This window comes from Python bivittatus, unplaced genomic scaffold (genome assembly GCF_059951505.1).
Source record: "Python bivittatus isolate LINGU-HERP-01145 unplaced genomic scaffold, Pbiv_v1 ctg000160_np1212, whole genome shotgun sequence".
Lineage (NCBI taxonomy): Eukaryota > Metazoa > Chordata > Lepidosauria > Squamata > Pythonidae > Python > Python bivittatus.
The window spans coordinates 10,866,501-10,885,754 of record NW_028277076.1 but is presented as its reverse complement, the minus strand read 5'-3'; the positions used below and the strand labels follow the sequence as shown (position 1 = coordinate 10,885,754).

The following is a 19,254-nucleotide window of genomic DNA, read 5'->3' as shown; positions in this document are numbered from 1 at the left end:
TTGTGTTATGAACATAGCCATTGTGGTTTGTTAAACTAGGTTTAGGGTTTAATACTTCATGAGAATTGAGATAATGCCTGCAGTTTTTCCGTTCTGCAGCGATAGAGTATAAAATTCATGACTGGTCAAGGGAAGAAGCTTTCATGCTGTGGCAATCCTAGAAGCTTCTCCTTTTGCTGAAGTGGGCATGGGGAAGCAATGAAATCTGGAGCTTCTTTTAACCTTCTGCTGGGCCTGTTCTTCCCTAGATGGCATCGGGTCGCTTTCAGTGTTCATAAGAAGAATGTCACTCTGATTTTGGACTGTAAAAAAAAGGTCACCAAGTTCTTGGACCGGAGCGACCACCCCATCATTGATGTTAATGGTATCATTGTCTTTGGAACAAGAATCTTGGATGAAGAAGTATTTGAGGTAAGAGTGCAAGAGAGAAAAAACTGCCAGCCTGTCAGGAAGGTGTCTCATGTTGCTGAAAATCAGAGAATGCAGTTCCTAGGGATGAGAACACGTTCAGGATGAGAGAGAGAGAGAGAGAGAGAGAGAGAGAGGAGAAGGGGAGCTTGTCATGCCATATTTTAGAAAGGAGATCTAAATAAACCTCTGTAGAACAGTCCCAATGGCAGAGCCTTGAAAGCTTAGCCTTGGCTTGCAATGGAACCCTCCTGGGGAGCACGAACAACCAGAAAGAACGTGAGAGAAGAGGGGGGAACCAGAAATTAACAAGCCCCTTTCAGGGACTCTCTGTAACTGACGTGAAGGGGGCTTATTGATTTCTGGTTTAACCCTTCTGAAGTGGTCCAGAGGGAGGTCACCCTTTGCTGCTCACGAGTGATCTTTAAGCTATCACATTTTTTATTTTTCCTGCCCTGTTTCTAAGAAATGAACTGGAGCCAGCTCCTGTCTGGTTCTGGATTGCCACGGCTGCTGTTGGGCCCTTGAATTACCAGCCTTGGGGGTCTGAATAGCCCACCAGCTCCGGGGTCTTGGCCCTCTACAGTGTCCCCAGTTCTCCTGGCTCCACCCTCCTCCCTCTCTTTTGCTGTGACTTCACTTTCCTTTCTGCCAGAAAGTCCCATCTCTTTAAAGTTACAGTGCTCAAACCATTCTTCCATATCCTTCAAGCTTCCTTCCCCCTGCAAAAACGGGTTCTGGCTTCCTTTGCTCCCTCTCAGTGCTTTTGAACTTCATTTTGGGGGCTGGCATTTTTTATTGTATTTGTGGTGTGGTGTTAGCGTGTGCCACCATTTTTCTTTTCCCACTGTGCTCTCAACCACGCTGCCACCTCTCTGCCAAGAGAGGAGGTCACATTGTGTCTCCTCCCACCGGGGTCCTAATGGATGAATGAGATGCTGAGAAGCTGCAGATGTTGTGCAGTAAAAGCTGGGACACTTTGCTCATTCACTCATGCTCTTTGGTTGTCTGAGACCTCTATTAAGATGAGTCAAAAACCCTTGCATTTTGCCCAGAGAATTTAACCACATTTTTCTTATTTGAAAAAAAAAACAAAACCAAAAGGACGTTTTATCATCAAATTGAATGAGAATGATTGAAAAAAGTCTGCAGAAGAATTTTCTTGATGCAACATTGAGTTAAAATCAAAAGCACAGACTCTGGAAAAGAGCCTGGCTGGATGCTATTAGTATACAAGAAGGTTTTATATGGTTTTTCTAAGACGTTAAGTCTGTTAGGAGTTTCAAATATGGATGAGTAAAATTTTTGTTGGTTTAATTTGTAAAATAAAAAAATTAGCAAAGGACCTGAGGAAAATAAACAGAGATTCATCCTAGTTTCTGAACTAAGAATAGAGTTCAGCTAAGTCTCAAAATGGACAAACAATATTTTCTACTTTACTTGGGTTTTACAGTAATCTTGGGTAAAGCAGGGAATTGAAAAGTATGACTCTTCAACCTGCCAACCATAGTGTCTCCTCACCTTAAAAAACAATCCTTTGTGAGTACAACTTGGACTGATTAATGATACAATGGACAAAGAGTTTCTGCCTCACGATGCAGTCTTCCACATTTTACAGTTATATGGGATTGTCCAAGGGGACCGTGGAGCTGAAAAATCGGGGTTGATTTTCGGCCACTGAATAGCACTCTGGTCAAATGTTTTATTCACTGTCCCAAAACCTTGAGTTATTTCTTCCAAACTGACTGCTGTAAAGTTATCAGCCAGACACCTTTTTAATGAATGCTTCTGCTTCAGACATTGCTTGAAGCCAGAAAACTCTAGGTGGTGATGTGGAATCCTTTTTTTCCCCAGTGGTGAGCTGTTGAATGAGCAGGAAAAAATGCGGCAAGGTTGTGATTAAGTACAGTTTTTCATATGTTTCTGGAGAGCTCCTAGATCTTAACTAAAGTGGTTTTAAGAATGGTTCTTTTGCTAGTTTAAGTTTGCTGACATCACAGTGATCAGATAGACTTCTTCTGCTCAGAAGGTTCTGTGAAGCTCCTGGTGTTGGCTACTGTTAAGAGTCTGCGTTTTCTCTCCTCCCCTTCTAGCAGTATCTCAGAAGCTGGATGACCTTAACCAGGTTAATTTATATAATTAACATTGTGTTCAGAAGTCTGGGGCTTGTGCCCATGGCAAATTCTGCTCTAATGTCTTCCTAATTTTATGAAGGAGAGTGGGAGGGAACTCACATTAATTGGTCCCTCCACTCTTGGAGTCAGAAAGGGAGCCCTGGGAGACCCCCCCCCATCCTTAGTGCAGGAATCCCAATGGAAGGATCCCTAAATGGCCAATGAGAACCTGTCCCTCCAACTCCAGGCTACAAGGTCGCGTTAATATCCACTCTGATGGCTTTCCAGACGTTGACAATAATTGAGTAGTTCCAGAGGTTGTTTGGGAAGTGATGACTAGACATCTTTTTGTATTATTGACTCTGACTTGATATTACTTTAGTTTTAATTCTGCTATTGCTGTTCTTACTGTTGCCAAACTCTAGTAGTTCTTGTGGAACACAGTGTTATATAAATATAATAAAATAAATAAAGATATGATGTTTCAGATAGGTCGCCCAGAAATCCTTCCTCCCTTCTATCTTTGACCACATTTCTTTTGCCTGCTGTGCTTCCTTGCATGCAATCACTCTTAAGTCCAATCTATTTGTTTCCATGTTAACCTTTACTTTAGAAAGGTAAGAAATCTTCACCTGTTGGCCCTTATAAGGAAGGCTCTGAAGAGCTGGCTGTTCCTCTGGGTGCTGGGCCAGAGGGTGGAGTGAGTCTGTCTCCAGGATGATAGTAATATATTGATCAGCATCTTTGGTTTGCTTATTTTGATACTGTATTTATTTTTAACTATTGTTTTTAATTCATTTGTATGCTATCCAGAGTGGTTGTGGGTTGGGTGGTTGTCCAAACCAAATGAATGAATGAATGAATGAAAGCACCTATTTAAATAAACGCTTTAATTAAATCCTAGAGTTGTAAGAAGAAGTTGTTGGCCAGAAAGTCAGACCCCCTTCTGATGCATGAATTTCTAAACCCAATTTAATCCCTGGTTTTGGAGGCAAGTCCAGCGAGGGTGACCATCCACAGGAAGGGTCATGCCTGTTTGAGCATTTGAAGAGCTGGAGAGATCAGCTCATGTTGGAACTCAAAAGGACTGAATTCCTCAAGCATCTCTTTTCCTGGAGGGACAAACCACCACAGTTGTACAGATGGTTCTGTCATGTTGGAGGCCTCTGCTCACCCGGGGAAGAGACAGAGGACTTATTTTTGGCTTGCTTAAGACGATCTGGCCCAGTAGTCTCTCCTTCTTTCTTTCTGCTGAGACCCCTGGCATGGGGCAATGTGGGGAGAGCCACCCTGCTGAACCTCCCTTGGTACTTGCCAGAATGTGTTCCCCACTGGTTTCAAATGATGATGATGAAGATGATAGAAACTGGCCCACTGCAGAGCAAAGACCCGGCCTCTGTTATCCTCCTCATTTGCAAGAGTGGTGGGGGATCCTGCTGGCTTTCTTAGCAAGTCTAAGCAGGAAGAGGTGGCCGGCTGGACTGGAAAGGTTGCCCTCCTACCCAGAAAAAGGGTCAGGAAGCAGAATGCTAGGGAACATTTGGGGTGCCAAGTGGGGGGAGCAGTTTGATCGGTGGGCTTGGTTTTCCATTTAGAGAGGCAACTCCCCCAAGGCAGCCATTCTGGAAAAGCACCTTACCTTGTTCTTTTTTTAAAAAAAGAACTTTTGTAAAAAGCAAAAGGATAAAAACTAACAAGAAGTAATAGTCAAGAAGAAGAATAGAACGCAAGAAAACTAGAAGTAAAGAAAGAAAACAAAAGCGTGGAAAACAGAGAAAAAAAGGGGGAAAAATAAATAGAAGAAGAAGAACTTCCAGTTTCTTATACGGCAGATATAAATGAATCATATAATAACCTCTTACTCTAAAACTACATCTTAACATACATATTTTATATAATCTATTAATTTAACTAATCATCAAATCCATATATCGTATTTTTTTCTGTTTCCTGCAAAAAGTCCAAAAGGGGCTTGTCAGTCCTTCCAGTTGTGGGTCATGGCATAAGAAGAGACAATAGCCTCCTGGAAGTAAATATCTAGCTATGTAGATGGAGCCAGCAAGAAGGACTGGATTCCTCAACCATGGACTTGGCTTGAAGTTTACATGAAGGACTACATCTGATGAAAATTGGGAAGGACATCTGGGGAGAAAAAGTGAAAAACAGAAGTATAAGGACATCTGGAAAAGAACGGGGCATTTTAGTAGATCAGAACCTGAACATGTGTCAACAATGTGATGCAGCTGCTGAAAAGGCAGTTGCTGTTTTAGGGTGTTTGAATAGGCCAGATCATAGGTAGTATTGAACCAAGATCATAGGTAGTATTTCTCCACCTGGGTCAGTGAAAGTCATGGTGGCACACAGGAGAAACAAACACAAATACTGCGAACCTGAAAATGAAAAAAGGCACGTATATGAATGGAAAGAGGGATGAGAAAGAAGACAGGTGGCTCGGGAGTGTAGGGAGGGTATCAGGAAAGCAGAAGCTCAGAAGAAGCTGAAAATACTGAAAGGTGCTAAGAATGAAACAGGGGCTTCTTTAGATAGATAAGAAAATAATTTGTAAGCCAGCTGCTCAGTGGAGAAAGCAACTTGCTAAGAGGCAACGGAGAGAAGTCAGAGCCTCTAAGCTCCTATTTTGCTCCAGACCTCTTGGAGAACACAGTACACAGCTGGGAAATGCCAGGTGGGGAAAGAGTGTTCCAGCTCCGTTGGGCTCAGAAATTCTAACAATCCTGATTTAGTCTCTCCGAGGTCAGATGTAAGGCATCCTGGGAGATGGAGGAACTGGCTCATTGTCTGAGGAAACCTTTGTCCCTATTATCCTTGAGAACTCCTGGAGAAGTGGTGACCTGCAGGGGACTGCAGGAAGGGATGTCCCAAGCTTGAAGAGTGGGAGGGAGGAGGATCTGGGGAACCCCAGAGCAGGCAGCCTGACATGAAACCTGGGACAGGTCCTACCAAACTGGGATGGGGGTGGCTACGTGGTCAGTTCTGGGTCTTCTGCTCCGTCAAGGGCTTGGCGGAGAAGGCAGGGCAATGCTTGTCAAATCGAGTTCTTAATGATCTTGATGAGGAAGGGAAATAGGCTGGAACTGGATAGGAGTCAGCAGCATGACAGGGTTCTAAGACAAGCCAACGGCTGCATCAATAGAAGTAGAGTTTCCACATCACAGCAATTAATAGTTCCCCTTTTTCCTGTGACAGTCATGCTACGTATTGGCGAAGTTTGGGCATCACACTTCGGGAAGAATTCAGACGCAGTGGAACAGGCCCAAAGGAGAGCAGCAAGGCCAATTGGAGAAATTAAGCTACTAAGTGCTATAAATAGAGATGGGGAGGCTCTGAAAAGAAACAAAAATTCAGGAAATTGTACTTGGGTTTTTTCCTTTGTTTCCCCCCCGAAGCCTTTTTGTGGGCTTTTTCACATATTAAGAAAATGGGAAAGAGCAAAGTCCAGTGAAACATTTTCTTGTAGAATAATGAATGCAACAAGACAAAGTACTTCTGTTTCACTATCTTGTCGTGCTCCAAAATGGTTTCTATTCACTTACAAGAGGAAGGCTTTTATCTAGAGCAGCGCTGTAGTTCCTCTGCAGGGAGGACCAGCGGTGGAAGTGGCCGGTGCCTTCAGTGCTTGGTTGGCCTTGGGGCTACCAGCTGCTGGGGGGCCTGGCTCGGCTTCACTCTCACGGGGATGATTTGTTCTGGGGCTGGCAGAGCTGGGCTGCAGCACTCCGTGACAACAGAGGAAGGTGGGAAATGTTTGCTTCCACCTGGGGGCCATTTGGATTTTTGTAGTGCACATGATCTTCTGCTATCTTCAGCTTTATGCTTTTCAGTTGGTTGATCTCCCTTCCTTCCTTCCTCCCTCCCTCCCTCCCTCTCTCCTTCTCCTCCTCCTCTTCCTCTTCCTCTTCCCCTCCCTTCCTTCCATGCAATTTCAAGGCCACCTGACTCCAGTTGACTCTGGGCAGCGTTTTTTTTTTAAAAGTAATGAACAATAAAAAGGAAGCAAATCCCTTCAGTGTTCAGAAGGCAAGTTCTCTGTACCACCAAAAGCATCTTACAGAACCTCAACCACCTCTCGGCCCCAAGATGAATGAAATTAAGAGATTATAGGTTTCTTAGAGTTCAAAATGCAGCATATTGTTTCATTGCTAATGACACTGAGTACTATTTTAAAGTAAATTCCATTCGTAAATGTAATGATTGTCCGACTCAATTATAATTCTACAGTTAATAAATAGATCAAACATGATAACTGCATGAGTATGCAAAGTTACACCTTTTCCCCCAGATGTCTGACTTTATCAAAGCAAAAGCTGGCTTTGGTATTTCCAGGTACGGGACGTGTCTTCCTATGAAGACAGCTTGAAAGAGCCGGGAATAGCTGGCCTTGAGCAGTATTGTGGGTTTAAGTGACTGAAGGCAGATTCCAAAAACATTAGGAAGAAAGACCAGTTCAGGAAATAGAGTTCCCAGAGCAGAGGTGAGTCCCTTCTGCCTGCGACACACTAAGGGGGGCCTGCGCTGAGGAGAGGGGGGCCAAGGGCTGCTTCCACTCCTTATGCTCCTGTGATGCTCCAGGGAACCTGGGAGAGAAAGGTGCAAATTTACTGTCACCAGGAATGAATTTGTATCTCCATCAGATGCCAGTCAGAGCAGACTCAAAGAGACTGCGTGAAGTGATGGGTTCAGCGTAATAAGATGGGGTCCCAAGTTAGCTTTTCCCATTTGACTTTAAAAGCATAGGACGGAACAGACCACAGGGTATCAAATTTTCAAAAATAGGCCCTTCTGGTTGGCCAGCATATTTCTTAAAACCAATTAAAAAAGGCCATAACTTAATTTTTAAAAGGATAATGATATGCCCTTTAGAAAAAAGAATGTAGGAAATAGGTTACATCTCAGAAGATGAAAAAGGCAGATAGCTGGTTGGGTGTTTTTTAATTAGACTCTGACTTGGCATCTGTAATTTGCCTTAGCTGCCAATCGAGAGGCGCTTAAATGTCTGATCCTTTAAGTTGTTCAATACATTGCAGTTAAATAGAACCAGTTTAAAACACATTAGAGATAAAAAAGGGAATGTTCTAATTAATTTTATTCCATGCAGGTCCCCTGGGGATTATATTGAACCATTTATTTGCTTCCCCATATTCTTATGGAGTGCTACAAAATGTAAACTTTCCAGTGCCAGCTGTTTGAGACTGAACTGGTCCTGGACAAGGTGTGCTGAGCTCAGACAGAACCCAGCAAAATCTCCCTTCCCCACCCAACCCCACCCCACCCCACCCCACCTCACCTCACCTCACCTCACCTCACCTCACCTCACCTCACCTCACCTCACCTCACCTCACCTCACCTCACCTGTGTTTGTTTCCTTGTGTTAATGAATTTATTTTGTTTTCACTGCCATTGAGTTAAAAGCTCTGTAAACCTCAGGCTATTTCTAGGTTGTTGAGTATCAGGGGCTCCGTTTGTGTCTTTGTAAGGAAGGGGTGGAGGTCAGCTGAATGTTCTTATTGCTGCACAGGAGTAGACCTGGCCAATGTGTTGCATTTGGGAACAGTCCATCAAACCTGGTTGGGCCCCAGGAGGCCAGCCCAGGAAATAGGCTGGGAGACGCAAGACGTGCCCTTCTGGGCATGAATTCAGCCACCGTATTTGGGTGGACTTCTGGAACTTTGGGCAGGATTACAGGCCCAGCGTAGAGGTGTTCCACAACTATCCGTGGGCCCGACCGAGATGCAGAAAAGGAGCCTCGTGGTGGGTGTGCTAGCCGTATTTCACGCAGCCCTAAGGCAGATGGTTTGCAGTGCACAGCTGGGGCACAAGTGCAGAGGTTTGCTGCTGCAAGTTGCAGCTGAGGGCTGTGGGGAGGCCCGGTGCCTCCCCCTCCTTCTCCCCTCCCCCTTGGTAGGCTGCCAGCGCCAGTTCGTGATGGTGCCTTGGCCTCACGTGCCAGCAGGGCTGCCAGCGCTGAGTTCACTTTCTCGCTGCAGAGCCCTTTGAGGGGTTTCAAAGGAAAAAAGCCTCAAGTCCATACCATGGAGCGATGGAAAATCTAAAACCCTTTCAGCCAACGGGCTTTATGTTACAGAAAGGAATTCCTCTCCACAAGCTCAAAATATAATTTATGGTTTTAATCGTGGTTTTGCTTCGTTTTCGATCTCCAGAACTGGGAGCTCTCGAGGCCTTGTTTTCTCCTGGCAGGGGCCCGCTTTGATCATCTGGAAAGCATCCCCAATCTGGGATTTCATTTTGGTGTGCTTTTTCCCCTGGCAGTGTAGGGGGAACGTTATAAGGGAAAATGCTGACATCTCTCTGAAGGGCAGCCCTGGAAGCGCTTCTGTCTCATGCTGTAATCAGAGAAAGAAAGAAAGAGAGAGAGAGAGAGAGAGAGAGAGAGAGAGAGAGAGAGAGAGAGAGAGAGAAGGAAAAGAAAAGAAAAGAAAAGAAAAGAAAAGAAAAGAAAAGAAAAGAAAAGAAAAGAAAAGAAAAGAAAAGGATAGGGACAAGCCAACAGCAAACCTTTGGGGCAGCCAGGCGTCCTTCCCAGTCCTGCCCTGGCCATAAGAGGCAGCAGCTTTAAGCCACTGACTGGCTTTACCCCCCACCGTAAGCCACAAACCACATTCATGAGCCCAGAGCCATAGGCCATAGTGGTTACGTGTGAGCCTCTCCGGTCCCCTCCCCGGAGGGCAGCTGCTTGCCTCTCAGCCCCTTCCCGAGGCCCTTGGCCGGGCCTCTAGTTGGCACGGCGTTGCCCAGGGAGCTTGCTGAGTCCCCCTGGCAATCGGCCCTCATCATCTGAAAAAAGTTGGCCTTCACAATCACGTTTCCCAATCGTGACCAGAGTAGAAAGTGACGTATGTGCAGATGGAAAGTGGGGGGAGAGGCTGGAACACGTCCCCCACCTCCTCTGCTCCTCTCACTTGTCTGGCAGGGCAGGCCGTTGGCGTCTGGCTGGGAACGGCCTGTGGGGGGGCCATTACCCTGGATGGATAACGCCTTGGCTGGGGCTTCCGGGTGTCGCTTGGGTTCTTCTGCTGGGTCACGTCAGAGCCCCAGGGTATTTCCCTCCAGAGCAGGGATCGCCATTGCACTGACCCTCTGGATGCTTGGAGTGTTTCTTCTCTTCCCATGGACCGGGAAAGCAAGAGCTTCTGCCCCGAGTGCCTCATCCTCCTTGACCTTTTGTTTTAGCTTTCTCAGTTCTTCACCCTTGCAGAAGGCCTCTGAAGACATAAGGAGGGACCCCAGCCTGTCTGGGGCAATGGCCCCTGTCCTGACTCGCTCCTTCCCAGCGTTCCTGCCCAGGTGCTCCTAGGCTCCTTCCTCTAGACCCCGGGTAGGCAGCACCTTGGATCTCCCATCATCCCACCCAGCTTAGATAATAGTGGAGGATGATGGGAGTTGCAGTCCAGCAGCAGCATCTCTGTGCCCCCCTCTCCACCCTGAGCTCTTACCCCAACCGGTGCTAAGGCAAGGGGGTGAGCTCAGACTGGAAGCCGGCCCTAGCTCAGCTGCCCAGATGCTCAGGTGCAATGCGCTCCTGAAGTCAGCTGCAGGCGTTTCCTCCCCCTGCAGATACCGGAGATATTTTGCCCTTGGGGCTCTTTCTGCCATTTGCAGCCTGAAGCAGGATTTGGGGACTGGAGAAGGCCGAGATGCCACAGCCCACAGCGAGGGAAGCAGTGAGAGGTCAGGATTAAATCCGCACCAAGATTCAAGCACAGGGTAAAAGCAGCATGATTTCCCCCAGAGTCCATTCTGGTCTCAGTTCCCATGGAGGCACTGGGAGTTGCATCAGTGTTGTAGATCGCTGGCAGGGGCCCCGGAGGCCACCCAGTCCACTCCCTGCTCAGCGTAGGCACCCTGAATGAAAATGCACGGGGATCTGAAGGGCATTAGCAGGGGGATCCTAATGGGTCACCCAGGTTTTAGGGGGAAAGAGGATGTATTATTTTCCTCCACACTCTTGCCAGCCCCCCCCCCCACACTTTTTGTGCAACTGAAATTACTCCAAGAACATGGAAAATCCATTCCCAGCCACAGAAACAGTTGCCATAATGGCAGTCAGATGCTGGACCAGCATCGTGAGACTCGACGTCCCTTCATTGAGGCTGTGCCACGGTCTGTGATAGAAAGAGGACCTGCACATTCATGGAACCTCAATTCCTGGGAAAATGTTGCTTATGGAATCCTACTCCCCACTTTTTAGGTTATTTGGTAAAAAGCGGTTCTTGCCCAGTTATATATTCTATCAGCTCCCCACCCCACTCTGAGCCATCCAGCTGTTTGGGAACCGAACTCCCAGAATTCTGGATCCGCTGTTCTGATCTGGCCTACAAGGAAGGCTTCTCTGCTTCCAGACCTCAGGCGGTTTCCACTTGATGTGTTCGGCCACTCGTTGAATGACCCCCGGTGCTGTTTGCTTTATTCGTGTTCTTCTTTCCCAGATGTATTCCATGCAAGCTGAGATCCCACAAGGAGCTTAAGCAGATCTGCTGGTGAACAAACACCTGCTCTGGTACAACTGTTAAGCTTGATTAGCATTGAGCTCATTCTGGAAGTGCCTAGTGTGCTATGGGAACCCAATTAGTTTATGATTCCATGTATTGTACAAATCCAGCAAACGGGTTTATCTAGTTAAGCGTTTTGACGTATTATACGAGACCGACTCACAGGGTTCAGATCTAGGAGGGGAAAAAGTGTCTTAGCAGCGGCTGAGAGGGACAGTGAATAGGAGAGGAGAAGAAAAGGAGCGTCCATCCTTGTGTGGGATGTGGGCTTGGCAACAGGCCTTCTCTGTAGTGCCCCCCAGACTTTGGGATACCTCTCTGGTACATCTGATCCCATCCCTCCTTGCGTTTGCACCTCTCTTCTATCCAGCAAGCCTTTGGTCTTGGAGGGGTTGATTTTATTTTCTTTCTGTAAACTGCTTAGAGTCTGAACTCACTGGGCAGTCTGCAAATACTGTCAGACAGATAGATAGACTAATAGGAGGGATAATTTTAGCCCTCCCCATTTCGTGCTGAAGATTAGAACAGTGTTCTCCGGAATGGCTGTGGGATGGTATGAACAGAGTTTAATTTCTTCAGAGGGGAAAAAAGCACCAGGTCTGTTGCCCCATCGTAAATGGAAGGCTCTCTCTGTGTTCCTTTGGGGCTACTTCCAATTCAGTATTGCTGTGCCCATTTAAAAGGGCACAGCCAAGCTAAGTTTATTGAAGTTTGCTGGGAAGGAAGACAGGCACTGTGGGTCAAACCTTTTTTGCAGAAGGGTTTTCCTCTCTTTGGTTAAGAACACATTGATTTCTTTTGTTTCCTGAAGAGGCAAGGAAACAGGGGTCATTTATAACTCATCAGCCAAGTTTAGATTTGGGATTTTCGAACTTTGCTGAGGTCCTGATGTTTTAATTCCCTAATTTGACAAATTTCAGGAATGTCTCATGTAAACATGCAACATCCTAAGATCTTTTCTGGCAGTCCTGGGGGGTTCCTGCTCCTTCTCTTCCCTCCACCCCCAACCCACTGCAGCGCATGGACTTTTCGCTGATACATGACTCACAGTGGAAGAATTTCAAAACAAGTGTAACAATTTTAATATGATTTACTTTGGCTAATGGGGACACATTAAATTGGGAATCGGAGCTGGCTGTGTTTTCCATTCAAGAATGGAACAAGCTGGTCTCCTCTAATGGCTTCCTTGTCCTCCCCATTGTGATTTTTAATAGTGCACAATAAGAGTAAGGCCTGACACATGAATTTTTACTTGATCTGTTAAGATAACTAAGGTCTCCCTTGAGTTGAGTCTGACTTGTGGTGGTACCATGAACAGTCCATCTTGTTTTCGTGGCAGTAATAAAGAAGGGGTGCTGGTAGAATTTGGGGTGAGATTTCTTTTTTACTTCTCAGTCTAGCCTATAGCTATCAGATTGTGTAGTGGTCTCCCACCAAGCCCTAGTTTGATTGCTCTTCTTCAACAACAACAAGTTTTTTATCAGGAAATTATGAAGAGAAAGACAAGTATTGAAGCTTGAGTTGGATAAAACACAGTTAGGACAAGCCTCCTTCCTTTGAACATGGTTAAATCATGGGATTAGAGAAGAGCAGAAAAGAAACCAGCTGCTGGTCTGGCCAGACCCGTGTGTATTATGTCTTTGAGAAATCTTGGAGAATGGGTTAAGTGCCAGATGACTGGAGAGAGGAAATGTTGCCCTTTTCTCCAAAATGATGAAAAAGGAAGGCTCAGCAAACCACAGTCCGGCCAGTCTGGCATCAATACCTGGGAAAATTCCAGATCAGATTGTAAAGAGATTGTTCTGTATGGGTCTCAAAAACAATGCTGTAATTGCCAATAGTCAGCATGGATTTGTCAAGAACAAATCCCATTTGTTGATTGGCTAACCTTTAATAGATTGTGAGGCTGTGCTAGACATAATATATCTTGGCTTCAGTAAAGCATTTGACAAAGTACTCCATTACGTACTGGTGAGTGTGTTGGCTATTAAGAGGAGAACAGCTGGCTTGAAAATCATATTCAGAAAGTGTTCATCAACAGCTACTTATAAAATTGTAGAAAGATACTGACTAGAATGCTACAAGGATCAACCCAAGTCCTGTACTCTTCAGTATTTTTTTTAACGACTTGTATGAAATGATGAAGGGAATATTTATTAAATCTGGGGATGGCACAAAATTAGTGGGTCAGCAATTACTATACAAGACAGAGGTTCCTGATGGGTTGAGAAGCGGGAAAATAATTGAATGGAATTTAAGAGGGACAAATGCACAGATATATGATGAGGGGGATACCTAGCTTAGTAATGGTCTTTGTGAAAAAGATCTTGGGATACTAATTGACTGCATACTGAATAAGTGCAAGCAATGCAACAAGAATGGGAAGGGAAGGGAAGGGAAGGGAAGGGAAGGGAAGGGAAGGGAAGGGAAGGGAAGGGAAGGGAAGGGAAGGGAAGGGAAGGGGAGTGCAATTGTAGGCTGCATCAACATATGTATAATTTCCAAATCACGAAGTTATCATTCTGCCTTATTCTGCTTTGATCAGACCCACCTCAAGTACCATGTCCTGTTCTAGGCGCCAAACTGATAGAAGGATCTTGATGAATTGGAACAGATTCAGAGAAGGGCAATGAGGATGATGGAGGGATTAGAAATGAAGTGCTATAAAGAGGTATTATGTTGAGCCTTGAGAAAAGATGATTGAGGATGATATGATGGCCTTCCAGAGCTCAGGACAGAGTCATGGATTTAAGTGGCAGAAAGGCAGATTCTGACTGTTAGCACAAACTTCCAAACAGGAAGGACAGTTGGACAGTGGAGCCAATGACCCAACAAGGTGAGGGCGTCCTATTTTCTATCCTGCAGGAGGGCGGGCGTGGAATATGGAGTTCAGCTACAGGGAGGGAGATTACAGTTGAAATTAGGAAAAGCTACCTAGGAGCAATTGCATATTAGGGGCTTCTGGGTACTGGATCATACCAAATTCTTATTTGAATTAACCTCCTCTACTCTGGGAAGGCAGGCAAAACTGAGTCACCCTCACTTTTTTGCTGACCCACTATAGGTTTTCTTTCAAATGTCTATCCAAGGATAAGTCAAGTACGTAGTTTGAGAGGAAAAGATAGCTAAATGCAGAATTAAAGCAGAATTTTCTGCATGTTTTAAAAAATAAAGGGTTTGTGGATTTATGTGGAAATAAGACACTTAGGGTTTAGAATGTATAAAGGTGACCTGGGAACGTGACAGCCTGATTTGCCCACCTTCAAATAACTCTGGGAATTTCACCTGGAATTTCTGCAGCCATTCAGCTTCAGTGTCATCCTAGCATGCAAGGACGCCGCGTGGGCAGTTGTGATCAGTGCAGTCTTGTCTCACATCTTTCCACAGACTGCACAGTTACAGGATTGTTCCAAAACTTACTACCCACTGCTATTCTTCTTCCTTGTGGCCAAGAATCCCAAAAATGATATGAAGCTCGGTCCTTTCCTTTTCTTGTCTTCAGCTTCCTGCTGATATTATAGGGTTTGGGGGTGGGGAGATGTTATTTCCTTCTAAAGTAGTACTTCACACTGCACATGAATATGTGGAGAAGGGTTCTTTCTTCCTTTTGGGCATTTGTAACATTGCAAGGCTTGGAAAACTTGAGCCACACTAATAAGGCAATTTTTGCTTGGTTTGGAACCAGGAAGAAATGTGAATTTGAGATGCCTCCACTGGGGGTTAAGGACATCAAGAGGTTCTGCTGAAGAAAGGAAACCTAACACAGCACTGACTTGGAAAGGAAACGCAAGCGTGAGCATGTGTCTGCAGTCTTGGGAAGCTGCGGGGATGTCACTGAAGTCTGTGCAGCTCTTGGCAGGCAAAGCCCCTTCAGCTGGGCTGATGGGGAGCATTCAGCATCCCTCCAGGCTGCTGGGTCTCTCCAGCAAAATGTGGCAATAGAAACCCACCCTGGATCTGGGATGCTGAAGGGGGGGATGGCCCATCTCCTGCCCGGGGAGCAAGATCTTCCTGCTGTTCTGGAGCCCTTCACTTGGAAAGTGGGCAGGAGGAACCAGGGAGGAGGGGGGATACAGTACGTTGTGTGCCAAGCAGATCCCACCTGGAATTTATTAGCACTCAGGCATCTGGCATTTTGCTACTCCTCCCCGCCTGACAAAGAAGCCCCAAGTTTGCTCCGTGTTGTTCCTTTACTTGCCACTGTCATACAGTGTCACAGGACATGCTAATCCCTTAGCCTGGCAACCTTATTATTGCTTGCAGCCCAGGCCAAAGTTAAGGTCAAGGCTGTAAATAAGTTGAACGACAAATGACTCAATCCTGTTTTAAGCGAGATGATTCACGGGGGTCTCATGAACCAAGTCTGCATGTGATATTGCTCTGCAGAGAGCTTAAATAAAGGGTCACTGGTGGACTGTCTTTGCCAGCCAAAGGGGCAAGTTCTGCTTCCTCTCATGTTTCTTCCCTTGATGCCACTGGAGAAGGGCTGAACAGGGGTTTGTGATCCACCTGGGAGCTCACCTGGTAGAATTTAGCCCAAGACGGAGATCGCCGGGGGCAGCCACGTTTCAAAGCTCAACATGGATTGAAAATGGGGTTCAAAGTAGTTTACCTGTGGCTGAAATGCTCTTCCAGGAAAGCGTTTCTGCTCTTCTTTCCAGCTCTCCAACCTGGGATAGTAGCCAAAGGACACATAATTTATTTCATTTCCACATTTCCCCCCAAGACTTTGAGGATTCTCTCCCCCTTTCCTGTGTGAGTTTTGGGTTTGCCAGCCAGGCCATTTTTTACAGAAGGGTTTTTTCCTCTTACTCTTTCTTTGTCTTCTTGAGAGGGAGGCTGGAAACTCAGCAGGTTTTACACCATAGAAATGAGCAGAGGGAGAAAAAGGGGGGGGGGGAATAGGGAGCAGCCTGGAGAGGGAGGCACAGCAGGAGGAGGACAATTTGGAGAAAAAAAGAAACTCTCTTCCAAACTGAAACCAAAGCACTTTTGCAGGCTGGAAAATGTTAGGATTGTCTGCACATTTTGGATTTTGTTTTCCCAGCCTTTTAATTTCTCATGTCCCTTGCTTGGCTCAGTCTGGGGTGGGGCGTGGGGGCTGTATTAACCTCTCAAATGCCGGTCTTGAAGGCATGCTCGGTTTCTTCTTCTTAAACAGCTGAAACGCTTTCTGGAGGATTCCAGCACAGCCCTGGGCTCTTAATTGGGCACAAGATCCCAATTTTGTACCTTCCCTCCAGGCGAAGGACGCAGGTATCTCTAGTATCTCTATTCCCCTCCACCCCACCGTGGGGCAGGGCAGGGACTCAGCTATGTAGATCAGATCAAATTCCAGGTGGATCAGCACCTACTTCCAGCAGTGGCAAGATAGTGGTATGTAATGAAGTTCACCTCATCCATGATTTGATCATGGATAAGAGATCCAACCTGGCATGCGTCATCAAAATCTGGTTGGTCATGGGAAGGGGTTGTTCTCTCAGAGGTGTTCCTTTCTGGGTTCGGGGTACAGCACCAGTCACAACTCCAGGACGGGTGGGGGTGTGGCTGTTGTTAACCAGGAATCTTTGGTGGCCTTTAGGGGCACTACCCTGGACATAGCTGGAAGTGAGACGCTGTTTGTGAAGTTGGGCCATAAGAACCGGCTGGGGCTGCTGCTTGTCCACCGTCTTCCCTGCAGCAGGGTGGTGTCCCGCCTGAGCTGTTTGACTTCATGGCTGAGTGGGCAGTGGAATTCCCTAGAATTATTGTCTGGGGAACTTCAGTCTGCCTTCTTTGAGGTGGATTGGGAATTCATGGCCACCATGGACCTGACCCAACTTATTGGGAGCCCAACTCACAGTGGAGGTCACACATTGGATCTGGTTTTTGTTTTGGAGCAGTGGCGTTGTGATCTGGGGTTGGGGAATGTTACCATCAGTCCATTACCATGGACAGATCATGTTCTCTTGGCCCTGGAGTTCTCTGGGGCCACCCCCCTGCAGGGAGGTGGAGCCTATTCAATCCAGATGGATCCAGTGGGGTTTCAGAGGGAACGTGGGGTGCACGGTTTGCCCAAGGCTTTACTCATGGCTTAGAATGAGCATGTGACGAGAGCCTTTGATTGGATAGCGTCTGTTCAGACTCTTTGTGTTAGTGGATCCTGTGCAGCCCCCTGGTTGATGGAGGAGCTCCATGAGGAGAAACAAGAGAAGAGACACCTAAACGCTGCTCCAGTAAGACAAAGAGCGAATCTGGCCAAGTACAGGTGACAGCTTTTATTGGGATTTACCTTGCTGCACTTAGAGTAGCAAAGCAAGCTTGCTTCTCTGCCCTTTTTGTATCTACAGCCAGCCAGCTGGCAGCCTGGTTTTGGGCAGCCAGGTCCCTTTCAGGGTCACTGTGAGGAAGTTCTTTGCATTTGTCAGATAAAGTCGCTCAGATTTGCTCAGATCTCAGGCACAATCTTTGGACCTGACTGTGTTGGACAACCTTTGTTTGGTCTCCAATCTTCCCTTTCTAGAGAAAGTGTAGGGAGGGAGGGAGGTGCACAGCTTCAGAGGGCCCTGGATGAAGCGGATTATCTGGACCCTTTTCAGTCAGGTTCAGGCCAGGTTACAGTTCAAGACAGCATTCACTGCCCTTGTGAATGACCCCTGGAGGGCTCAGGATGTGGGTGGTGCGATCGTTGTGACCCTCCTGGATCTCATGGTATCCTTCAGGACCAACTCCGGGGGTTTGGAGTAGGGGGCACAGTTTTGCAGAAAAAGGAAAACTTTTTCTGTGGCTGATTCCAGTTAATGTTAATAGAGTGGTCCAACCTTAGGGGCCTCTGGGTTCAAGTCTCTCACTGCTCTTCTGTAACATTTATGTGAAACCATTGAGTGAGGTCATTCAGTGGCAAGGGGTACAATATCATCAGTATGTTGATGATACCCAATTATACATTTCCACCCCTGGCTGGGCAGGCAATATCATTCAGGTGCTGACTTGATACCTGGAAGCTTGAGGGTCTGGATGGGGAGGAATTGACTCTGACTCAACCTTGGCAAGACGGAGCATCTTTTGGGTTTTGGCTCCCTGGATCTGAAGAGGTGTCGTCTTTGGCTCTTGATGAGGTAGCACTTCCCCAGGCAGAGCTGGTGCGCAATCTGGAGGTCCTCCTGAATTTGCCCTTCCTGTCTGAGAAACAGGTGGCAGCTGTGGCTGTGGGGGCTTGTACAGATTCATCTTGTGCATCAATTGCTCCCATTCTTAGACCAAGAGGCCTTGCTCATGGTCACTGTTTTCTGAAATTCTTGTGTTGCTGGTTAATTTAGAATTTGCAGGATGGAAACTGAAGCAGGAGGAGTTGAAGGAGATGTCCTCAAGCAATAGTCCAGGGCAGGAGGACTGGATGTACCCAGCAAGCTTTCACCATTCTTAAAGTTGTTAAGAGATTCCCCCTGAAAGTAGTATTTGTCGTTGTTCAGTTGTTCAGTCATGTGTGAGTCCGCATGATGCAATGAATATAAGTTCACCAGGAATGTCTGTTCATAATTGAAGTTCTCATAAGTGCCTGCTTATACTGTCCTACTGATAGGACCTACCCACTTTGCCTTCTGTCAGCCTCTTTTTCAGTTGCCTTCAGTTTTTCCAAGCATCAAGCCTTCTCGAATGGCTCTTCTCTTCACATGGTGTATCCCAAACATTAGCTTGGGTATTAGCACTTCCAGTGAGCAGTCTGGCATCAGAATTTCTTTTGTTCAGCCTTTCTGATGGTCCGGCTTTCACAGCCAAGTGCTACAGCTGGGAAAACCATGGCCTTGACAACGGGCACTTTGGTGGCAGTGTGATATCCCTGCACTTCAGTGTTTCATCTTGATTTGCCACAGCCTTTCTCCCCAGTAGCAGATGCTTCTTTCTTTCACGGCGACAGTCACCGTCCCTGTCCATTTTTGTGCCTGGGAAGATAACCTTGATTGCTGCTTCAGCTTCTTCTCCACTCACATACACTGGGGGTTGGCAACTCCTGTTGACATAATCCCTGGGATTTGCCTAATATCAACCTGCTTTTGCACTTCCTTCTTTCATCTTCAGTAAGAGATTCCTGAATCTTCCCTGCTCCCAGCCAACAAGGCGGTATCATCCGCATATCCGAGGTGGTTGATATTTATTTAAGTTCATCTTTAAGATGCTGCCATCGTCTGTTAAGACACTGTCACAGCTGGTGCTGTACTCCAAAT

The 19,254-nt window shown here is 46.4% G+C and overlaps 1 protein-coding gene across 2 annotated transcripts in view; it reads left to right on the top strand.

Annotated features, from left to right (window-relative positions):
* The window catches only part of COL5A1 (collagen type V alpha 1 chain), a 198,733-nt gene that overhangs the window by 48,533 nt on the left and 130,946 nt on the right, over window positions 1–19,254 (top strand). For both annotated transcript variants that reach the window (XM_088147231.1, XM_088147230.1), the window contains exon 4: window positions 249–411. In XM_088147231.1, coding sequence (XP_088003357.1) covers window positions 249–411 — 163 coding nt within the window. The remainder of the gene's footprint in view (window positions 1–248; window positions 412–19,254) is intronic.